The sequence below is a fragment of the Oryx dammah genome, unplaced genomic scaffold, assembly GCF_014754425.2.
Source record: "Oryx dammah isolate SB20612 unplaced genomic scaffold, SCBI_Odam_1.1 HiC_scaffold_27, whole genome shotgun sequence".
NCBI lineage: Eukaryota > Metazoa > Chordata > Mammalia > Artiodactyla > Bovidae > Oryx > Oryx dammah.
The window spans coordinates 88,692,263-88,709,926 of NW_024070211.1; the positions used below are offsets into that span (position 1 = coordinate 88,692,263).

Consider the following 17,664-nt stretch of genomic DNA (forward strand, 5'->3'; position numbering starts at 1 on the left):
CTGACGGGCCCCCACTCTCCCTTCTTAAGTGTTTCAGGAAGCTCTGTCCTGCTTGGGAGGCTGAGGAGGCCACTGGGGCTGGGACAAAGGGAGTCTTGTTCCATGGCCAATGGCCTGGGTCTGGTTTCTGCTTTCACACGTGCTCCAAGAAGGCCACCTTCAGAAGTGGGGAAATTATACAGGAATTGAGGAAGATTATACAGGGTGCAAGAATTAAAATGTCTCTTTTGCTTTCTGGGAGAAACAAGATGATGGAGTGGTAATGTCTACTCGAGTTCACCCCTGATCCTCCAGCCGACTAAACTTGTCACATTCTCCAAACAGCAGCGTGCTCTCTCAGTCCCTCCCCGATTCTCTTTCTCCTGTTTCCTCTGCCCACAGTCTCACGTCTTCTTAATCTTACTCATCCCTCAAGATCTGGTGTCTTTCAAGGAAGCCATCCCATGTCACCCCAGCTGCAAGGGATGTTTCTGTTCTCTGAGTTTCTAGAGCTCATTGCCTCTTTATTACCTTTTTTGCCTGAGGTGACTATTTATTGTTTGTGTACATATACCTTTCATTTGCAACAGAGACGCAGTGAAGACCTGTGTGGAACGCCTGTCTCCTACACACACCACACAAATCCATCATCACTGCGCCACATGTACACCACACACACTTCCACACCACACAAATCCATCATCACTGCCCCCCACACACACCACACACGCCTCCACACCACACATGCCTCCACCCCACACACACCACACATACCCCACGTGGCTCCACACCACACACAAACACAGCATATCTCCACACCATATACACCACACACTTCCATTCTCACCACACCACACACACCTCCACACCACACACATATCCCACACACCACACACACCTCCACACACTCATCCTCATCACACCTCACATTGATAGCCTCCCCCACACATCCTCATGCCTCTCACACCCACACAGTGTACCCCACATACAACACAAATACACACACTACACAAACACACATCATACCTTACACACAGCACACACTCCACACCGTGTACATTGCCACCACACCCACACCCCCCCCAACACACACACCCCTCCACACAGATTATTCTGGCATCCTCAGTTTACTGAGCATAAAGGCCCTCACCTCTCTTGGGCTTATGAGCTAGAAGAAGGCATCCTAGCCCTTAAACCTCTGGTACCTTTGGGTATCACTGCATCCCTATGGGAATGGGGAGTATTGCTAGGCCTTCTCCAAACGAACATGTGCTCCTTCTTGTATGATTTTTGGGTTGAGTCTTCAGGGAGACAAAATAGGGAGTGTCTAGACTCATCCTGATTCTGCCTTGGTTCACACCCCGACGAAAACGGGATGTCAAAACTTGTATGCACCCAGAATTAATTGGAAGATCAGTCTGTTGAAAGCAAAGGCATCTAGGGAAACAGATTTGAGTCAATTATAAATGATTTTTGGATTATCAATCATTCTCCTTTGGCTGTGGGCCACTGAGGAGAAGCTGAAGTGTTGTGATGGATTATTCAAGAGCTCCAGGTTGGGGGTAGTAGAGGAGGATACTCTTCGGACTTTCTGAGTCAGATTGGCCCATTGGTGGTATCTCTATTTGATAGAATAGAGATCTGTGTTTTCAGTGTAGGTACCATTTCTGCCAGCAGAGTCCACAGTCCAAAGCAGGTGGGGTCCAATATTTTGATTTGTTACATGTTTATGATGGCCAATGAGAAGTGACGGCTCAGTAATTTGGCTTTCTTTTCATTAGATATATCTGGGGTAGTAACATGTTTTAAGACTCTTCAGGTCAAATAAACCCTAACAACTGCTTAATGAGAACGTTATTATGAGCTGAATAATAACATTGATTGTCACTAAGCCCATTATATATACTTTTCAATTTAGATTCTATAGTAATTCTATGCAGTAGATATTGTACTGAGTCTCATAAGCCCTGGAAAGAAATACTAACTGGCCATCCTGCCAGTTAGTAACAAGAGAAATACATCAAATGATTTAGGATTCTTGGCAGATGAGGCATTCCATGAGAGTACCTATTTTCCTGGTAAGAGAGCTTTGCCAGAGGCCAGAAGTGTCTGAATTCAGCTGTTCCCTTGCTTTGGACAGAGCGGACGGTCAGGAATCAGGTGCCTGAAGGATGGCTCAATACAGAAAGCGTTCTGTGGCCTGTAGTTAGTGCCAGGGTTTGTGTGACTTCTTGCTTCTCATAACTCAAACATTGGCTTGAAAGTCATCTGAAAGGAAAAGAGGACTTGACTGAGGAAAACAAAGCAGATCTTTCAGGTACTGGGCAGATTTGGAACAAAGATACGTGTGTCAAATTCATAAAGACTGTTGGGCATTCCTGGAAAACGAGAGAGCAAGTTGGCTTTTCTGCCAGCTCCATTTCTTCCTAGAATTTTAGAACTTCTGAAACCCAGAGTGATCTGTGTATGCAGTTACTGACAATTGCTTTGACATGCAATCCCTGTGTTTGTGAGCTGAAAGGTTGTTCAGTGTGGAACTTAAGTGTTCCTTTGTTGTGTGTAGAGAAGGCTCTCTGGAAGTTGTATGCTGAGGTCCTTTGTAAGTCTGTTGCTTTAAACACTTCTAGAATTCCTCTTGAAGAATTAGTTTCAGGTACTATGCCATATCTTTTTGAAAGTCTTTGAAACAGCAAATTCTGGATTTTGAAAATGGATTTAGTGATAATTGAGATAACAGAAACATTCATCTATCCATCCATATATTAGGTAAAATGAATACAAGTGGGAAAAAGGGGAAAAAAGGTGTATAAGCAGATTTGTATATTAGAAACAGTCAAAATATTTGAAACAATAAAACCTGGGAAGTATAGATGTTAAAAGAAATTGATAAAATGCATTTTCTTGATTGGTTTTTAAAGGGCTACTGCAGATATTTGCAGAATCAGGTTCTTAGAAATGTTTAAGCAGTGATGATGTGGATGAAACTATGTCTGTCAGCTCTTGATGTGATTTCATTAAGACAGATTAACTTGGCTTTGTAGGTTCTGGTCAGTGTGTAGACATTCCAAACCAAAGCCCACATTTAATATGTTACAGTCACACATATAACCTCATTCCTTCTCTAGCTACCTTTCTCTCCCTTCTACCCACAAGCTCAGCTGCATACACACTGATCTGCTGCCCCCAGTGGCAGCAGGAGGGGATATTGTGGGCCTTCAGAGCCTGACAAAATGTGCTGTCCCATGCGGGCTTGAGTTGTCCTGCTAAATGTTGGTCTGTTGGCTTGTGGGGTGGATCTCCAGGGGAGCAGGCACTCTCTGTGTTCTGTTTAAGTGTCTCCCTGCTCCTGTTTAAGAAGCCCGGGTATGGTCCTTTCTCTCTCACACACGGTGCTCAGGTACCCAGCACCCTTTAGATACCTGTGTCGTGTTTTTCACTCGCTAGGGGAAGCTACACGACCCTCAGCTCATGGGCATCATTCCAAGGATTGCGCATGACATCTTTGACCATATCTATTCCATGGATGAGAACCTGGAGTTCCACATCAAGGTAAGTGCAACTGATTGAGTCCCGAGAGAGGAAACTGAGCCCCAGATTGTGTTTCTTTGCTTTCCTCTTTTTTACATGCACATAGAAGATGATTTTATTGATTTTAAATGACATTTCTGTGGTCAGCAGAGCCATATTTATTATTTAATGGCTTAGGCCAATACCAAGGACGTATTGAGATAAAGGCAAAGCCCTTTTTAGGATGGAATCATCGTGATTGTGGTCTGAGTTCTCCCCTTTACCCTATGGATTTCTATAGATATGACTGGCGTGTGTCTGTAATTGGGCAAGGACAGCATTTCCCGAAGTGTGTCTGGGGAACCCAGTCCCTCATATCGTTACTCAGTGGGCTGCCATGGAAAAGGCTTATGTGGCCAAATTAGCTGGGAAAATGCTCTTGTTGAACAGTTTAAATTTACCCCATGCTTCAGCATGCCTTTGGTTAATGCACCTGTGCACAGTGGACATGTGGTGTATCACATTTCCCAGCTTCTTTGACTGTGGACCTACTTTTCCCTCCTTGGAGGGTGACAGGCTAGCATTTGGAGGAGCCGGTTCTGCGAAGTGCTGAGAAAGGGAACTCTTTTCCTTCTTGTTTTTGTTTTTCATACCTATGTTCTGGCTTAAATTTGAACTGAAAAAGGGAGATTTCTACTCTCTTAACTATAGCTGTTAATTCTTAATATTTGGTATGAGGGGTATATTCATTGGAACTCCTTTGTTTGCAAGTGACTGAAAGTCACTTGTTTAAGCAAATAGAGGAAGTTGTTGTAGATAAAGCATCTGACAGCGGGTGTGGGGGCGGGGAGTTGTGAAGAAGTAAGAAATCCAGGCTCTGCTTTTCCTTAAGAAAATTGTGATATGGTTCACCTACAATAAATTTAACCTTTTTACAGTGTACAATTTAATGGTTCTTAGTATATTTTCCAAATTGTACAACCATGATCATTATTTATTACTCCAGTGAATACTAAGCAGATTTATTAAATAAGTGTTTAGACAGTTACATGGAAAGTCTTACAACACATTTTAAATGAAAGGGGACTATATGATTTCCATAAAGAATTTTAGTAGCATCACCTCTGAAAGGTGAGACTACAGATGATTAGTTAAATCAAAGTTTTGTACATGTTTATCCTAGAAGGTGGCAAGAAAACTAGGCACTAAGAAGGCAAAATGCAAAATTAAACATGAATTTTGAAAAGTACATTCAATAAGACTTAGTGTAGTCTTTTACCAGCAAAAACAGATTCTGACACCCAGTTTCCTTTCTACTTTTGGTAGTCCTATTATTCAGAAATCTTTTGTGAAAAATATACCAACAATAAAGTACAAACTTCTATTGGAAACATCAAATTAGCTCTGTATGATGCTTTCAGGATCACTGGTTAGTTCCAGAACATTTTCATTACCGCCAAAAGAAACTCCATCCCTGTTAGGGTCCCTTTCCCTGCCTTCTTGCTTCATTTCTTTCTCTTGTCCCAGACCATCTTTCTCTTTTGTTTGTGTGGGAAAGAGGGTGACATCACAGCTTCTGCTCCACACCCTCTTATTTCCACTCCCTCATTCCCCTGGGAAGGAGCCCGTTGGCCCAGCCTTGGTCTGATGAGCTGTGTCCAGGATGCACATGGCTGGTGGGGTCCCTGCCCCAGTGATTGTCACAGGGACAGGGTTGACAAGGGGATGGGGAGGAGAAGGGGGCATTTCTAAGATGACTTGGAGCTGAGCAGATCAACCAAGAGGCTGATGATCCTTGAAAACTGGGACCCAACTGCCTCAGTTCAGTTCAGTTCAGTCGCTCAGTCATGTCCTACTCTTTGCAACCCCTTGGACTGTAGCATTCCAGGCCTCCCTGTCCATCACCAACTCCCAGAGTTTACTCAGACTCATGTCCATTGAGTCAGTGATGCCATCCATCTCCTAGGCCTAAGGAAACTGAAGTTCAAAGATACAGAGCCCAATGGCCCAAGGGACATCAAGTCCTCAGCACAGTTGAAATTAGACTCCTGATCTGATCAACCCCACGTGTAGTACCTGTTCCATTATATTAAATTTCTACCTTCACTTATTTCTGTGGTGTGTGCATGCTAAGTCGCTTCTATCGTGTCCGACTCTTTGAAACCCTGTGGACTGTAGCCCACCAGGCTCCTCTGTCCATGGGTTTCTCCAGGCGAGGATACTGGAGTGGGTTGCCCTGCCCTCCTCCAGGGGATCTTTCCAACCCAGGGATCAAATCCTGCTCTCTTCTATCTCTTGCATTGGCAGGCAGGTTCTTTACCACTAGAGCCACCTGGGAAGCCCATTTCTGTGGTACCTTCCCCAGATTATATAAAAACAAGGCAACAACTGTTTGCCCATTTATAAAGTACAGCTGGCAGATCTTTTTCCTTACAGCTCCCTTTGTTGGCTGAAGCCAGCTTCTCCTTGCCAGAGTTCTTTATATCTGAGGATGCAGAAGCTTGTTGCTTTGATGGGATCAAGATTTAGGAGCTTAATGCATCTTTAAGGCTGTTTGCATTTAAATACCTTGAACCACCGCAGGGTACTTATGGGATAATCCTGGAGTAAGATGTTAAACCAATTATTGCCCTCAAAATAGGGTCTCATATTAGAATCTTATTAAGATAAAAATAGCCCCAGCATGAAGGGAGGGTGGAAAGGAGGAATGACACTCATGTCAAGGGCAGAATTTTACAATCTAGGGTCCTGTCCTGCATTTGTAGTTATGTTCTCTTACTTCACAGATAATAATTGTTAAGTAGGCAAGTTTGCTATTGATTACTCTGTATTTTGAACTGAGTAGTGACAGGCTTAATCAAGAAAAAAAGGCGTGATTAAGACAGTATTGAAAATCTGATCCTTAAAGTGAGCCTCACAGAGGTTTTAAACATTATTTCTGAACATGCTTTTAAATGCTTGTTTATTTTTCTTCCATTTTGTCTTACAAAGTATTTGAGGTGACAGAAATAACAATATTCACCCCCTCCCAAGAAACCACTATCTGCTATGGTAAAACATGAGTAAATCAGAATTCTCTGTATACTTATATTAAATATGAACAAGATTCTAAGTGCCAGATTTGCTAATATCTACTTCACGAGTGGTCTTCAGGTGTCATTAATTTTCTTTGTAACCTGTGGAAATAAGGACACATGCTTAAGATCTCAGAGTTAACAGAAAAGTCTTAATGAAAACCAGACAATTCTGAAATACAGAGTGGGTTGGAGCTGGGGTTGAGTGGGCTGCAGAAGGACTGGGTTAGAGATATCTAAGGTTTAGAGACCAAGCAGACCCTAGAATTGTGGCCTCAGGGAGAATTTTTTGGAGCAGTGGGTAAGGTAGGTGTGTCTGTGACAGAGAGAGTCAGTAACAGGGCCATTTGACCAGCATTCAAGCAGGCAGAGGTTGTTAGGGAGAGGATGCTCAGCTATAGATTCCAGGGTTTGAAGCCAGGACCCGAGATCTCAGAGAAACGAGGAGTCGGGAGGTTCCAGGCTGAGACCGACGAAAGATAATGAACCAGGACTGAGCTGGGTTGGGACTAGTGCTGGGTTAGGGAGTTTTCGCTTCGCCTGGTCTAGAGCCAAGACTGGTGGTGCAGGGGTGAGGTTTCACCTGTACAGTTGCATCCCCACTTTACGACTATTTTTTCAGCTTTTTAGAAAACAGCTTTTTGATTCGATCCTCTGTTTAGATTTCCGGGGCGGGGGAATTGGGTGGGAACCATGAACTTGAGGGAAGGAAAAGTTGATCTGGTTGGCAGAAGGCAAGTGTAGGTAGAGTACAGAATCCTAGAGGGAATTTTTGGTATCAGTGGCTTCATATGACAGATGGGAGCATTGAAGTCTAGGTTCTTGATTACTCGTGAATTAAATCTCCAAGATCACATATCTAGTTAGAGTTGTTCCCAGATGTCAGCCTGGGGTGAGGGTCACCTGGGGAGCTTAGAAGTGGATTCCCAAATCCTATTCTTGGAGATTCTGATTGAGGAGGATTGCAGTAGGGTTCAGGGCAATTTAAACAAAAGCCGAGTGAGATGCTGGTACAGGCAGTGCTGGGACTGAGGTTTGAGAATAATTCATTGGAAGGCTTCCTTTCCCTCTCACAGATTACCTGTCTTTTATTAAGTTACATTTTGTTCAAGTCCTTCCTGGACTCCCCAAAGCTGGCCCGCTCTCTTCCTACCAGCTCTCTTCCTATTCCCGGTTCTGTGGTTCTAAGCAACGGCCCTTATCCCCCCTCCCCACCTTCTTCACCTGAATGTCTGGAGCATGCCCCCTCCCTGGTCTGATGAGGCTGTCAGTGTCATGCCCAAGGTGAGGCCTACTGGTTTTTTGACAGTTACTTGCAAAGGACATGTTCTGCTCTAGCTGTTGTCATACCTAGAAGTTTGCTTAGTGCTCATCTAAGGTGAAAGGTGGAGTCTTCCATAAGACTAGCACAGGATGTGAGCAACACGTGGCTGGGAGCATGGGGATCTCTGATGCGGGGGGTGGGGGGGTGGGCCGCTGAGCAAGGACCCTTAGAGCAAGCTGACAAGCAGGAGGCAGGAGGCCAGTGAGAGGCGGGGGGTTGGCCGGAGCTTTCCCCTCTAGACTCTGCATCTTCATTTTGTAGCCTTCTTCTTACTCTTCATAGCATGACAGAAAAGCTTTTGAAAGTTCTAATAATGATGTTATTGAAATACAGGGTGGCATTTCTGTTTCAAAATCAATTTGTTTTTAATCAGGTTTCCTATTTTGAGATCTACCTGGACAAAATCAGGGACTTACTTGACGGTGAGTAACCTGAATTCTTGTCGTTTGTTCTGTAACTACAGTCCAGGGAGGTTGAAATGTTTTACAGCCCTTCTGCTTCAGGAATTTATAGAGACGTTCTGTTGCCTTCAGGCTGTTTGCTTATTCTCAGCCAAAGCTTTAACTTGAGTTACTGCAGATTAGATCCGCCTATCTTCTGTAACAATTTCTATTTTTCCTCCAATACAGGGCCTTTAACTTTTCTTTTCTTCTTTGCATGTCATCATTATCGTCTCTGTAGTATCCAAGACAAACTTGGCTGTTCATGAAGATAAAAATAGAGTCCCGTACGTAAAGGTATGAGGAAATCTTGACTGATGATGCAATTGATTTCCCTCCACTGTCATAATTATTACCTAAGATGCCCAGAACATTACCTAAAAAGTACATATCCATATTTAATTGTTTCTTATATTTAATATTCATCTGGTTAAAAAGTTGGCATTTAATTTCTTCAGTTGTATCTATGTAAGTGTATCCCAGATGTCAGATCACAGGAAGTAAGAACTAGAGAACTGAACCGACATTATTCACATTTAAAGAGGCTTTGGGATTGAGTACAGTTGTTCATACTTGGCACTTAGAAGAAGCCTATTGTAGCGTTATGTCTACAGCTTCAGTATCTAAATTAAAGTTGGTGGCTAGATTGAAAGGCAAAGCAAGATTTCATCCATTTCTTTCTCTATCATTGGTTTTCTTCTTTATTTTCTGTCTCCCCTGCTCTTACGTGTGACTGTGTACTTAAGATCTGGCATTTCTTTTATGGTTAACTTCTGGGTTTCCCAGTGTTTCTTCTTTTGAATGTAGAATTCAAGCCCTTGGTGAGGAGGAAGAGTTTTTGGGTCGACACTGTATCCTTTCTCTGCAACTGCAGTTCCAGAAGTGGGAAAATGTTTAGCTGTTTTAAAGTCTTGCTGCTTTTCAGGTTTTCAGTGACCAGCTTGCTCTGGCTGTCTTGCAGGGCTGCACCGAGCGATTTGTGTCAAGCCCGGAGGAAGTCATGGATGTGATAGACGAAGGCAAAGCAAACCGCCACGTGGCTGTAACAAGTAAGCCTGCCATGGTGTTTCCTCCCCTCTAACCTAGGACACAGGCATCTGCCTACCAGCCAGGTCGGCTGCGGGTAATGAGGTCCAAATGGAATAATGCCCAGGAAGGCAGTTATGAAGCAGTGACTGGCACTCAGACACAAGGGTGTGTGCAGTACCAGCGGGCCTGGGCAGGTCCTGGTACAGCGCCTGAAACAGCGCCTCCTGCTGTCCAGGGCCTGTTGGAAATTTTGGGTGACATTGGGCCTGGGTAACAGCCTGAGCCTGAACACTGGGGTAAGCAACCAGCCAGCCAACTAAAGGCAGAAGAAAGTAAGCTTCTAAGCTCATTTATTTTCACTCTATTATTGTTTAAAAAAATCCAAACTGACAGATTCTATATGCTAGTCATACACATCAACAGGAACGATGTTGGATTTATATCCTCTGTAAACAAGGAAAAGAAAGACGCGGAGGAACTCAGAAATTGGGGCCAGGTGCTTTCTTGTAAACTCTTTGCTGCCTTGGCCATAACAGACACAGTCAGGTCAGCTGGTTGACCTTGTGGGGCCTTCCTCAGGGAAACAGGTCATGTGGTGTTAGAGCTGCAGAGGCTCCATGAGAAGATGTCTGTCTTATTCAGAGGGGCAGGGACTAATGCGAGTGACGTCTTGTGAAGATCTCCTGAAAGAACAAAGAATTTCTAGCTTTGAAGCGAGAAACTTATCTGGGCAGGGCATGTGGATATATCTTAACACAGTCTTGATGTCTTCAAGGTGCTGACCTTCAGAGGGGCAGCTTGCTTTGTTTGATCTGAACGAGTAGACCATCCAGGACAGTTGATACTACGGAGAGGCAGATTTTGACCTACTACAAGAAAAACCCTTGTCCTTATAGCTGCTTCACGTAAAGCCTGCTACCTGGAGAGGTAGTGAGTCCTCGGCATGGTGTAGAAGAGATTCAAGCACTGCTTGGTTGTTGACTGGTTCTATGATTTTTTGATCCAGAACTGTAATTCTCAGCTGTTTCTCTACTTCAACGCATGTATCAGATGACAGTCATCTATGTGGCAAGTTCCATACATGAGCCTAGACTTGTAAACAGTATGGGTTAAACCCTATTTCTTTCTCTTCTGCTTAGACACTTACAGAAAGAATGATACACTTACACTAACAGCCTCTCTTGTAAAGAAGCTTCCACTCTGTTTCTCTAGTTATGAATTATCTGTGATATACCTGATAATCTGTCTTGGCCCTCTGCTTCAGAACTGTTGGTACAGAACATTGTACTGTTTTTTCTTATTCTGGTAAGATGTTTTCTTTTAAATTTTGTTATATTATGCATAATGTACAATACCATTGTAACCTCTTTTAAGTGTCCAGTTTAGTGGCATTAAGTACATTCACAATATTTGCAACCATTACCATTTCCTATTTCCAGAATTTTTAATTATCCCAAAGTGAAACTGCATACCCATTGAATAATAACAGCCTGTACCATACTCCTTCCTCCCAACCCCTATTAACCATTGTCCTACTTCCTGTCTCAATGAATTTGACAACTCTAGGTACTTCATATAAGTGGAATGATACAAGTCCTCTTGTGACATGCTTGTTTCACTTAGCACAGGGTCCTCAAGATTCATTCATGCTGTAGCATGTATCAGAGTCCCCTTCCTTTTTATCAGGCAGAGTAATGTTCCATTGTATGCATACACCACATTTTGTTTATCCGTTCATCCATAGATAGACATTGTATTGCTTCTGCCTTTTGGCTGTTGTGAATAGTGTTGCTGTGAACATGGGTATTTAAGCATCTGTTCAAGTTCTTGCTTTTAGTTGTTTTTTGGGTATATACACCCAGAAGTAGAATTGTTGGGTCACATGGTAATTCTACTTTTAATTTTTTAAGGAACAGCTATATTGTTTTCCATTGCAAGTGTACCATTTTGCATTCCCACTAACAGTGTGCAAGAATTTCAGTTTCTCACATCCTTGCTGACACTTCTTATTCTCTATTTTTGTTTTCTTTTTAATAGTCATCTATTGTGTAATGATGTAAAATGGTATCTATTGAGATTTTTGATTTGCATTTCCTGAATGATTAGTGATGTTGAGCATCTTTTCATATGCTTCTTGGCCATCATGCATCTTCTCTGGAGCAATGCTATTCAGGTCCTTCGCTCTGTTTTTAAAAATTAGGTTGTTCAGCTTTTGTTGTTGTTTATTTGTAGAAATTCTGTATATATTCTGGATCTCAACCCCTTATCAGATACATGATTGCAGATATTTTCTGTCATTCTGTGGGTTGCCTTTTCACTCTTTTGACAGTGTCCTTTCATACACAGTGTTTTACATTTGATGAAGTTACATTATTTTTTGTTGCTGTTGTGGTTTGTTTTTTGGTCTCATATCCAAATTATTGCCAAATCCAGTGTCATGAACCTTTTCGCCTATGCTTTCTTCTAAGGTTTTATAGTTTTAACTTTTACATTCAGACTTTTTATCCTTTTTGAGTTAACTTTTATATATGACCTAAGGAGAGAGACCAACTTCATTCTTGCATGTGGATATCCAGTTTTCAGTTTGGTGAAGAGACTATTCTTTCCCCACGGAATGGTCTTGACATGCTTGTCAAAAATTCCTTGACCATATCATGTGAGGTTTTATTTCTAGGCTTTCTATTCTGTCTTATTGGTCTGTATGTCTGCTTTTATGACAATACCACACTGTTTTGATTACCATAACTTTGTAGTAAGTTTTGAAATCATTAAGTGTGAGATCTTTAACTTTGTTCTTTTTAAGGATTGTTTTGGCTATCCAGGGTCCCTTGACATTCCATATGAATGTTAGAATGCACTTCTCTATTTCTATAAATAATATCATTGGGATTTTGATAGAGATTGTATTAAATCTGTTGGTAGTATGGACTTCTTAACAATATTAAGTCTTTTAATCCAAGAACAAGATTAGCTTTCCATTTACTTGTGTATTCTTTCATTTCTTTTGGCAGCATTTCATAGTTTTCATTATTTGCCTTTCATTTTCTTGGTTAAATTTATTCCTAAGTATCTTATTCTTTTTTCCTATTTTAAATGGAATTGTTAATTTCCTTTTTGGATTGTTCATTATCATAATATATAATGCAACTGATTTTTATGTATTGCTTTTATATCCTGCCAAATTCATTAGTTCTAACATTTTTCTGGAAACTTTTAGGATTTTTTTCCCCCCACATAGTCTGGTTAGATGGTTTTGAGAACTGATTACCAACGTGAGTTGAATAAGACAGTCACTGGGGTCCTTGTCTGCCTGGTGAACAAAGACCAAGATCCAAGAAGATTTTGCTTTTTGTTACTTGGTTCTAATGAAGCATATTTCATCTCTGAGACTTTCTATGTTCCTAGCATGGGTTATAAAAGAAATGTATGTCTTAATCCTTCTTTAGTAAAGTCATAATTCTTCCTTAAGAAAGGTTGTGATATCACTGGTAAGTCAAGGCCTGCACACATGAAGAAGATGGAATACGTCAGGTACTAATCATGGTGATCAAGGCTGAGGGACTTAAAGTAAGGCAGAGGAGGAAGCCTTGAGCTCTTTAAGGAGAGAGTCAGACTGGACAGTCAGACTGGAATGCTGGAGGACGGACACTTCAGGCAGAGCTTGACAATCTGTTGTCTTAAGCCACTGGCCTCAATTTTTAGATTAATTTCTCTGCCACGTGAAGGTATTTTAAATCTTTCATTTCTCGAATGAGCATTGTTTTTTGGAAGAAGTGGTCTCAGATAATTTTTTAAAATTGAATGGACTTAAAAAGAAATGGAGCTATTAGGCATGATTTGTTGTATTTTTGATTGAGAGGCTTACTACTAAATTTATGTGTTCTCTGTAGAGCAGTAAACTCTTTTCCTTTTCAGACATGAATGAACACAGCTCTAGAAGTCACAGTATCTTCCTGATTAATATTAAGCAAGAAAATGTAGAGACTGAAAAAAAACTCAGTGGGAAGCTTTATCTAGTTGATTTGGCTGGGAGTGAAAAGGTAATTGGTTCTTTATTTGTATTATCCACAGTTTCCCCCTGCAATTTGCTTCAGTGTGCAGTGGTATAATTTTTATGTCTTTCTAGTCCCTGGTTTTAAAGAGCTTTTAAAGTTTCTGATGTTGTGCCAAGATGTTATTAAATTTAACCTTCCTTTCCCTGCTCTTTCTTTTCTGGTCCTGAAGTTCCCTATTCACGTCACAGAAGGTGTTTGAATGCAAACCCTGATTTATGCCTAGTAGACTCTGATGATGACACGAGGCGAGTGTTTAGTGTGAACTTAGCCTGGTGAAGGCAGCTATTCAAAGGTGGGAGGGACGTGAACTTCAGAGAGCAGGAAAAATCTCAGTGTTGTAACAGATTCGAATAGGCCAGGAAGGGGCTTTGCCATTGGAATGTGGCAGGCTTGCCTCTGCAGGTTTGTTTGCTGATAAAAGATCTGGAACGTGGGGCTCTCCCTGCCTTCCTGGCTTCTCTCTCCAGCAGGCGTGAACTGCCCCAGCCCTGCATGGGCAGCCTCACTCCCTTCAGGTTACAGGGCCTGAAGCCCACATTTAGCCACAAGCCCTGACCGTTCTGTGATTTTGTCAGGATTTTCTTTCGGCATCTGGACCCTGTCAGTTCTCTTCCAGGCACACTCCAATAGACTTCCCAGCACCTGGCCCCTGCCTTCCCGCCTCACCTCCCCAGCACCACTGAAGGCTCCTGTGGCCACACCCTAGTGGGGGCAATGCGGGCCTTGGGTGACGTCATAGAGCACGTCTCTGCACACAGTACCCCGTGGCCTACCTCATCGCTGATGTCATGCAGAATGTGTCCCCATCAGGGCCAGCCCTGAAGCTCAGTCAGTCTCCTGAACTGTGTCATTGATCCCCACTTACTGCTCCCACCACTGAGTTGCCGAACACCAAGTTATGGCCACTGTCTTCTGTGTAAGTAATGGCTACTTGGGTGGTTCTCCTGTCCGCATTTGTACAGCTTGGAGCAGAAGATCGCCTGGATAGTCCTAACTGGGACTTGAAAATCGTTCTGGCCCAGCTTGAAACTGTAATTAAATAGACGCCCACCAGCACAGGAGCAGAGAGTAGCGTTGCTCACCTCTAGACCGGCCATTAGCAGCCGACATCTACTTTGCTGCCCCACCTGTCCTGTGGGTCCAGACAAAGCTCTTAGGGATCCTTTGCCTCATCCCGAGCTTGCCCTATTTCCCTTTAGAGAACAGAGATAAGTACTCAGGGCCTAAATGCAGTGGGAAAGTGCTTCATGCAGGCAGCTGAGAGTGGAGCCTGTGCAGCATTGGCGGTTATTGCTTATGATATTTATGAGGTGTTTTAAAGGTGTGGACCTACAAGTTGTTTCCTCTGCTCGTATCTGTGTTCCTTGCCCTAGATGTATCCGCATGAATGTGTCAGAGTGATCTAGTAGAGCAGAGCTCTGGGGCTTAGTCCCATCTCCCCAAAATGTGTTCTTCGCTTGGGTGAGCAATTTGACATGCCCGGAGCTCAAATTTTTCTTGTCTGTTAAAGGAAGGTGATTGTACTTGTCTTGCATATTTCATGGAGCCGAGATGCTGAAATGTGAAAGCACCTTAAACACCATGAATAGACTGTTACTATTTGTGAGCCGGCAGCTCTGTGATTTCTCCATCTGTAAGCAGGGGACTCACACACAATCTCTGGAGAAATGCTTGAATTTTTCTTTGAAAAACCCCTCCCGTGCCCCTCGGACATGCATTCATCTCTATCATTGGGAGTTCCTCCTTTATATGTAACTGAAATCCATCTTCGCACAATTTAAAATCTTTTCCCCACTGTTCTTTCTTTAGAGAGCAGCCACCCCCACCCTGTGTCTTTGGTCCAGTCAGCAGAGCTATGAGTCATGTTGAGTTCCCTTTTTTTTGCCTCTAGCATCAGTGATCTGCTTTGTACCCAGAGCAAATGCTGTATATACGAAATTACCAGTAATAACAGAGCCGAGGAGGAATGGTGCATGGTTCCTCTAACTATGGATAAAAAAGACAGATTCACTATGTAATATACATTTTTTTGACTTTTCATGCCTTGTCAAGTCTTTTTCCCTTTGACTGATTACTCCTTTTTTTCTTACTAAGGGAATAAGTAGGGAAGGGACAGAGAGTCTGGATAACCATCCCCAGCACCTCTTGATCTTTGCTTGAAGTTGGAGCTTGTAATGTCCATTCATTGTGGCCAGGACATAGTTTTCTCTTTGCACATCCCCAGCATGGGGATGGTTCAGTCTCACAAGACCCCAGCCTTTCTGCACTGACAGTGCTTTTGGAGCCTGGCATCCCCAGATGGATGTCCCCTGGGAAGTATCTGCAGCTCTACACGCGAGGTGTCCCAGCCATTCCCCTAAAACCTAATTGAGAGGAAAATGACAACAGGAGAGAACCAATCCCCTGCCTCGGGCACTGTGCTTCTTACTTGTATTTCCCCCAGCACTCCAGGAGGGTTCACCTCGGCTCCCTCCTGCACACGTGCCCTCTTGTGAGTTGGAGTTTTCTCCTCTGCACCTGTGCACCTGTGTAGCTCACTGCTTTCTCTTCTCTCTGGTAGGTCAGCAAAACTGGTGCTGAGGGAGCTGTTCTCGATGAAGCTAAAAATATCAATAAGTCTTTGTCTGCTCTTGGAAACGTGATCTCTGCTTTGGCAGAAGGGACGGTAAGTGATCGTGTCCCCATCTATTAAATGATATCTTGAAAAGTTGCCTCTTGGGTCCGTGTACTCTTGCCGCACACCCCGGCTATTCATTTGTTTTTGTTTGGAAAGGGACAGGGGGAATCCTGGCTATGGACACCCTGCTTTCAGGGAAATCTCGCTCATTAAAGTGTGTGAATGGTGATGCTAATTTCATGTGACCCAGGTCCCACGGCAAGATGCAAAGACCAGGCCACAGATTTTTATTGTACATGTTTCTAAGCCCAGTTCCCATCACTAACTTGCTGGCCTCTGTATTTTCTCTTTGAATTGGCTGTAGCAGACAGTGTTTTTTCTTTTTCTAAATAGAAAACACACGTGCCATACCGGGACAGCAAGATGACTCGGATTCTTCAGGACTCTCTGGGTGGGAACTGTAGAACCACCATCGTCATTTGCTGCTCTCCCTCAGTCTTCAATGAAGCTGAGACCAAGTCAACGCTCATGTTTGGACAAAGGTGGGCGTCACCTTCGTAACCTGTGCTCTGAGCTGGGTCTTAGGTGTTAGGGGTGAGTGGTGAGGCGCTTAGGTCAGAGAGGAAGCAGAGGGAGGGGGCAAGCAGCCTGTTAGTAATTTGCATCTAGCAGGTGACCTGTAAAACTTGAGGCATCATGTACTGAGGCCGAAAGAAAAATTATGTTTTAAAACAATAGGTATGAATATGTCTTATCAAAGGTATGATGTTAAAAAAAAATCCAAGCATATTATAGATGTGATTGATGGTAATTCAGTGGAATTTTAGTTTTGTTTTCATGGAATTAATTCTAACTCACAGGTTCTTCATGGAATTAAGTCTGACTCTCAGGTTCATGGAATTAAACCTTAACTCTCGGGTTCAAGCATATTCAACTCAAGACTGGTAACTACCAGTTACAAGTGGTAGTACTGCTACTACCACCAGTAACAACTACAATATTTGGAATCTATTGCAAATTTGCTGATAGACTAAATGTTAAAGAGCAGGGAGAAGAAGTCCCGATGCTCACCCTGGGGGTAAGAAATACAGCTATATGCTAAGGAAAGGGGAGGATGGCCTCATCTTCTTGTCTTCAGAAATGTCTGAAGGACATTTCCTAGGTGTGTGGGAGTGTTACTAGGTAGGCAGCAGGGATAGCCAGTAATCCTCCAGCAGCATTCCCCGGTACGCATTAGCTCATCCCTTCCTTTTCTTTTGGCTCTGCTGGGTTTTCATTGCGGCGGTGTGCAGGCTTCTCTGGCTGTGTGAGCAGGCTTAGTTGTCCTGCGGCATGTGAGATCTTAGTTCCCCACCAGGGGTCGAACCTGTGTCCCCTGCATCGGAAGGAGGATTCTTAATCACCGGACCACCAGGGAAGTCCCATCCCTTCCTTTCTTGACCTTCAGTCATGGTCTGTCGGCCAGTGGTGCTGAGCTCCATCCTCCCTGCATGGCTGCCTGGAGTGCTAGTCCCTAGAGTGCTTGCGTACTGTGGATGGGGCGATTCTGGGCATCTTCTGTGCTCAGTGGGCTGAGCCCAGAGCTGAGGTTGGGAGATGCAGACTTACTGACATCATCCCCTTCATGCAACTGTGTTAT

General features: G+C 43.2%; 1 protein-coding gene across 1 annotated transcript in view; it reads left to right on the forward strand.

Moving 5' to 3' along the window:
* Positions 1–17,664, forward strand: part of KIF5C (kinesin family member 5C) — a 164,074-nt gene that overhangs the window by 70,479 nt on the left and 75,931 nt on the right. Inside the window, exons 4-10 of the mRNA XM_040229009.1 lie at positions 3,424–3,528; positions 8,258–8,306; positions 8,566–8,621; positions 9,286–9,373; positions 13,269–13,393; positions 15,969–16,073; positions 16,419–16,567. Of these exons, the coding sequence (XP_040084943.1) occupies positions 3,424–3,528; positions 8,258–8,306; positions 8,566–8,621; positions 9,286–9,373; positions 13,269–13,393; positions 15,969–16,073; positions 16,419–16,567 (677 nt within the window). The remainder of the gene's footprint in view (positions 1–3,423; positions 3,529–8,257; positions 8,307–8,565; positions 8,622–9,285; positions 9,374–13,268; positions 13,394–15,968; positions 16,074–16,418; positions 16,568–17,664) is intronic.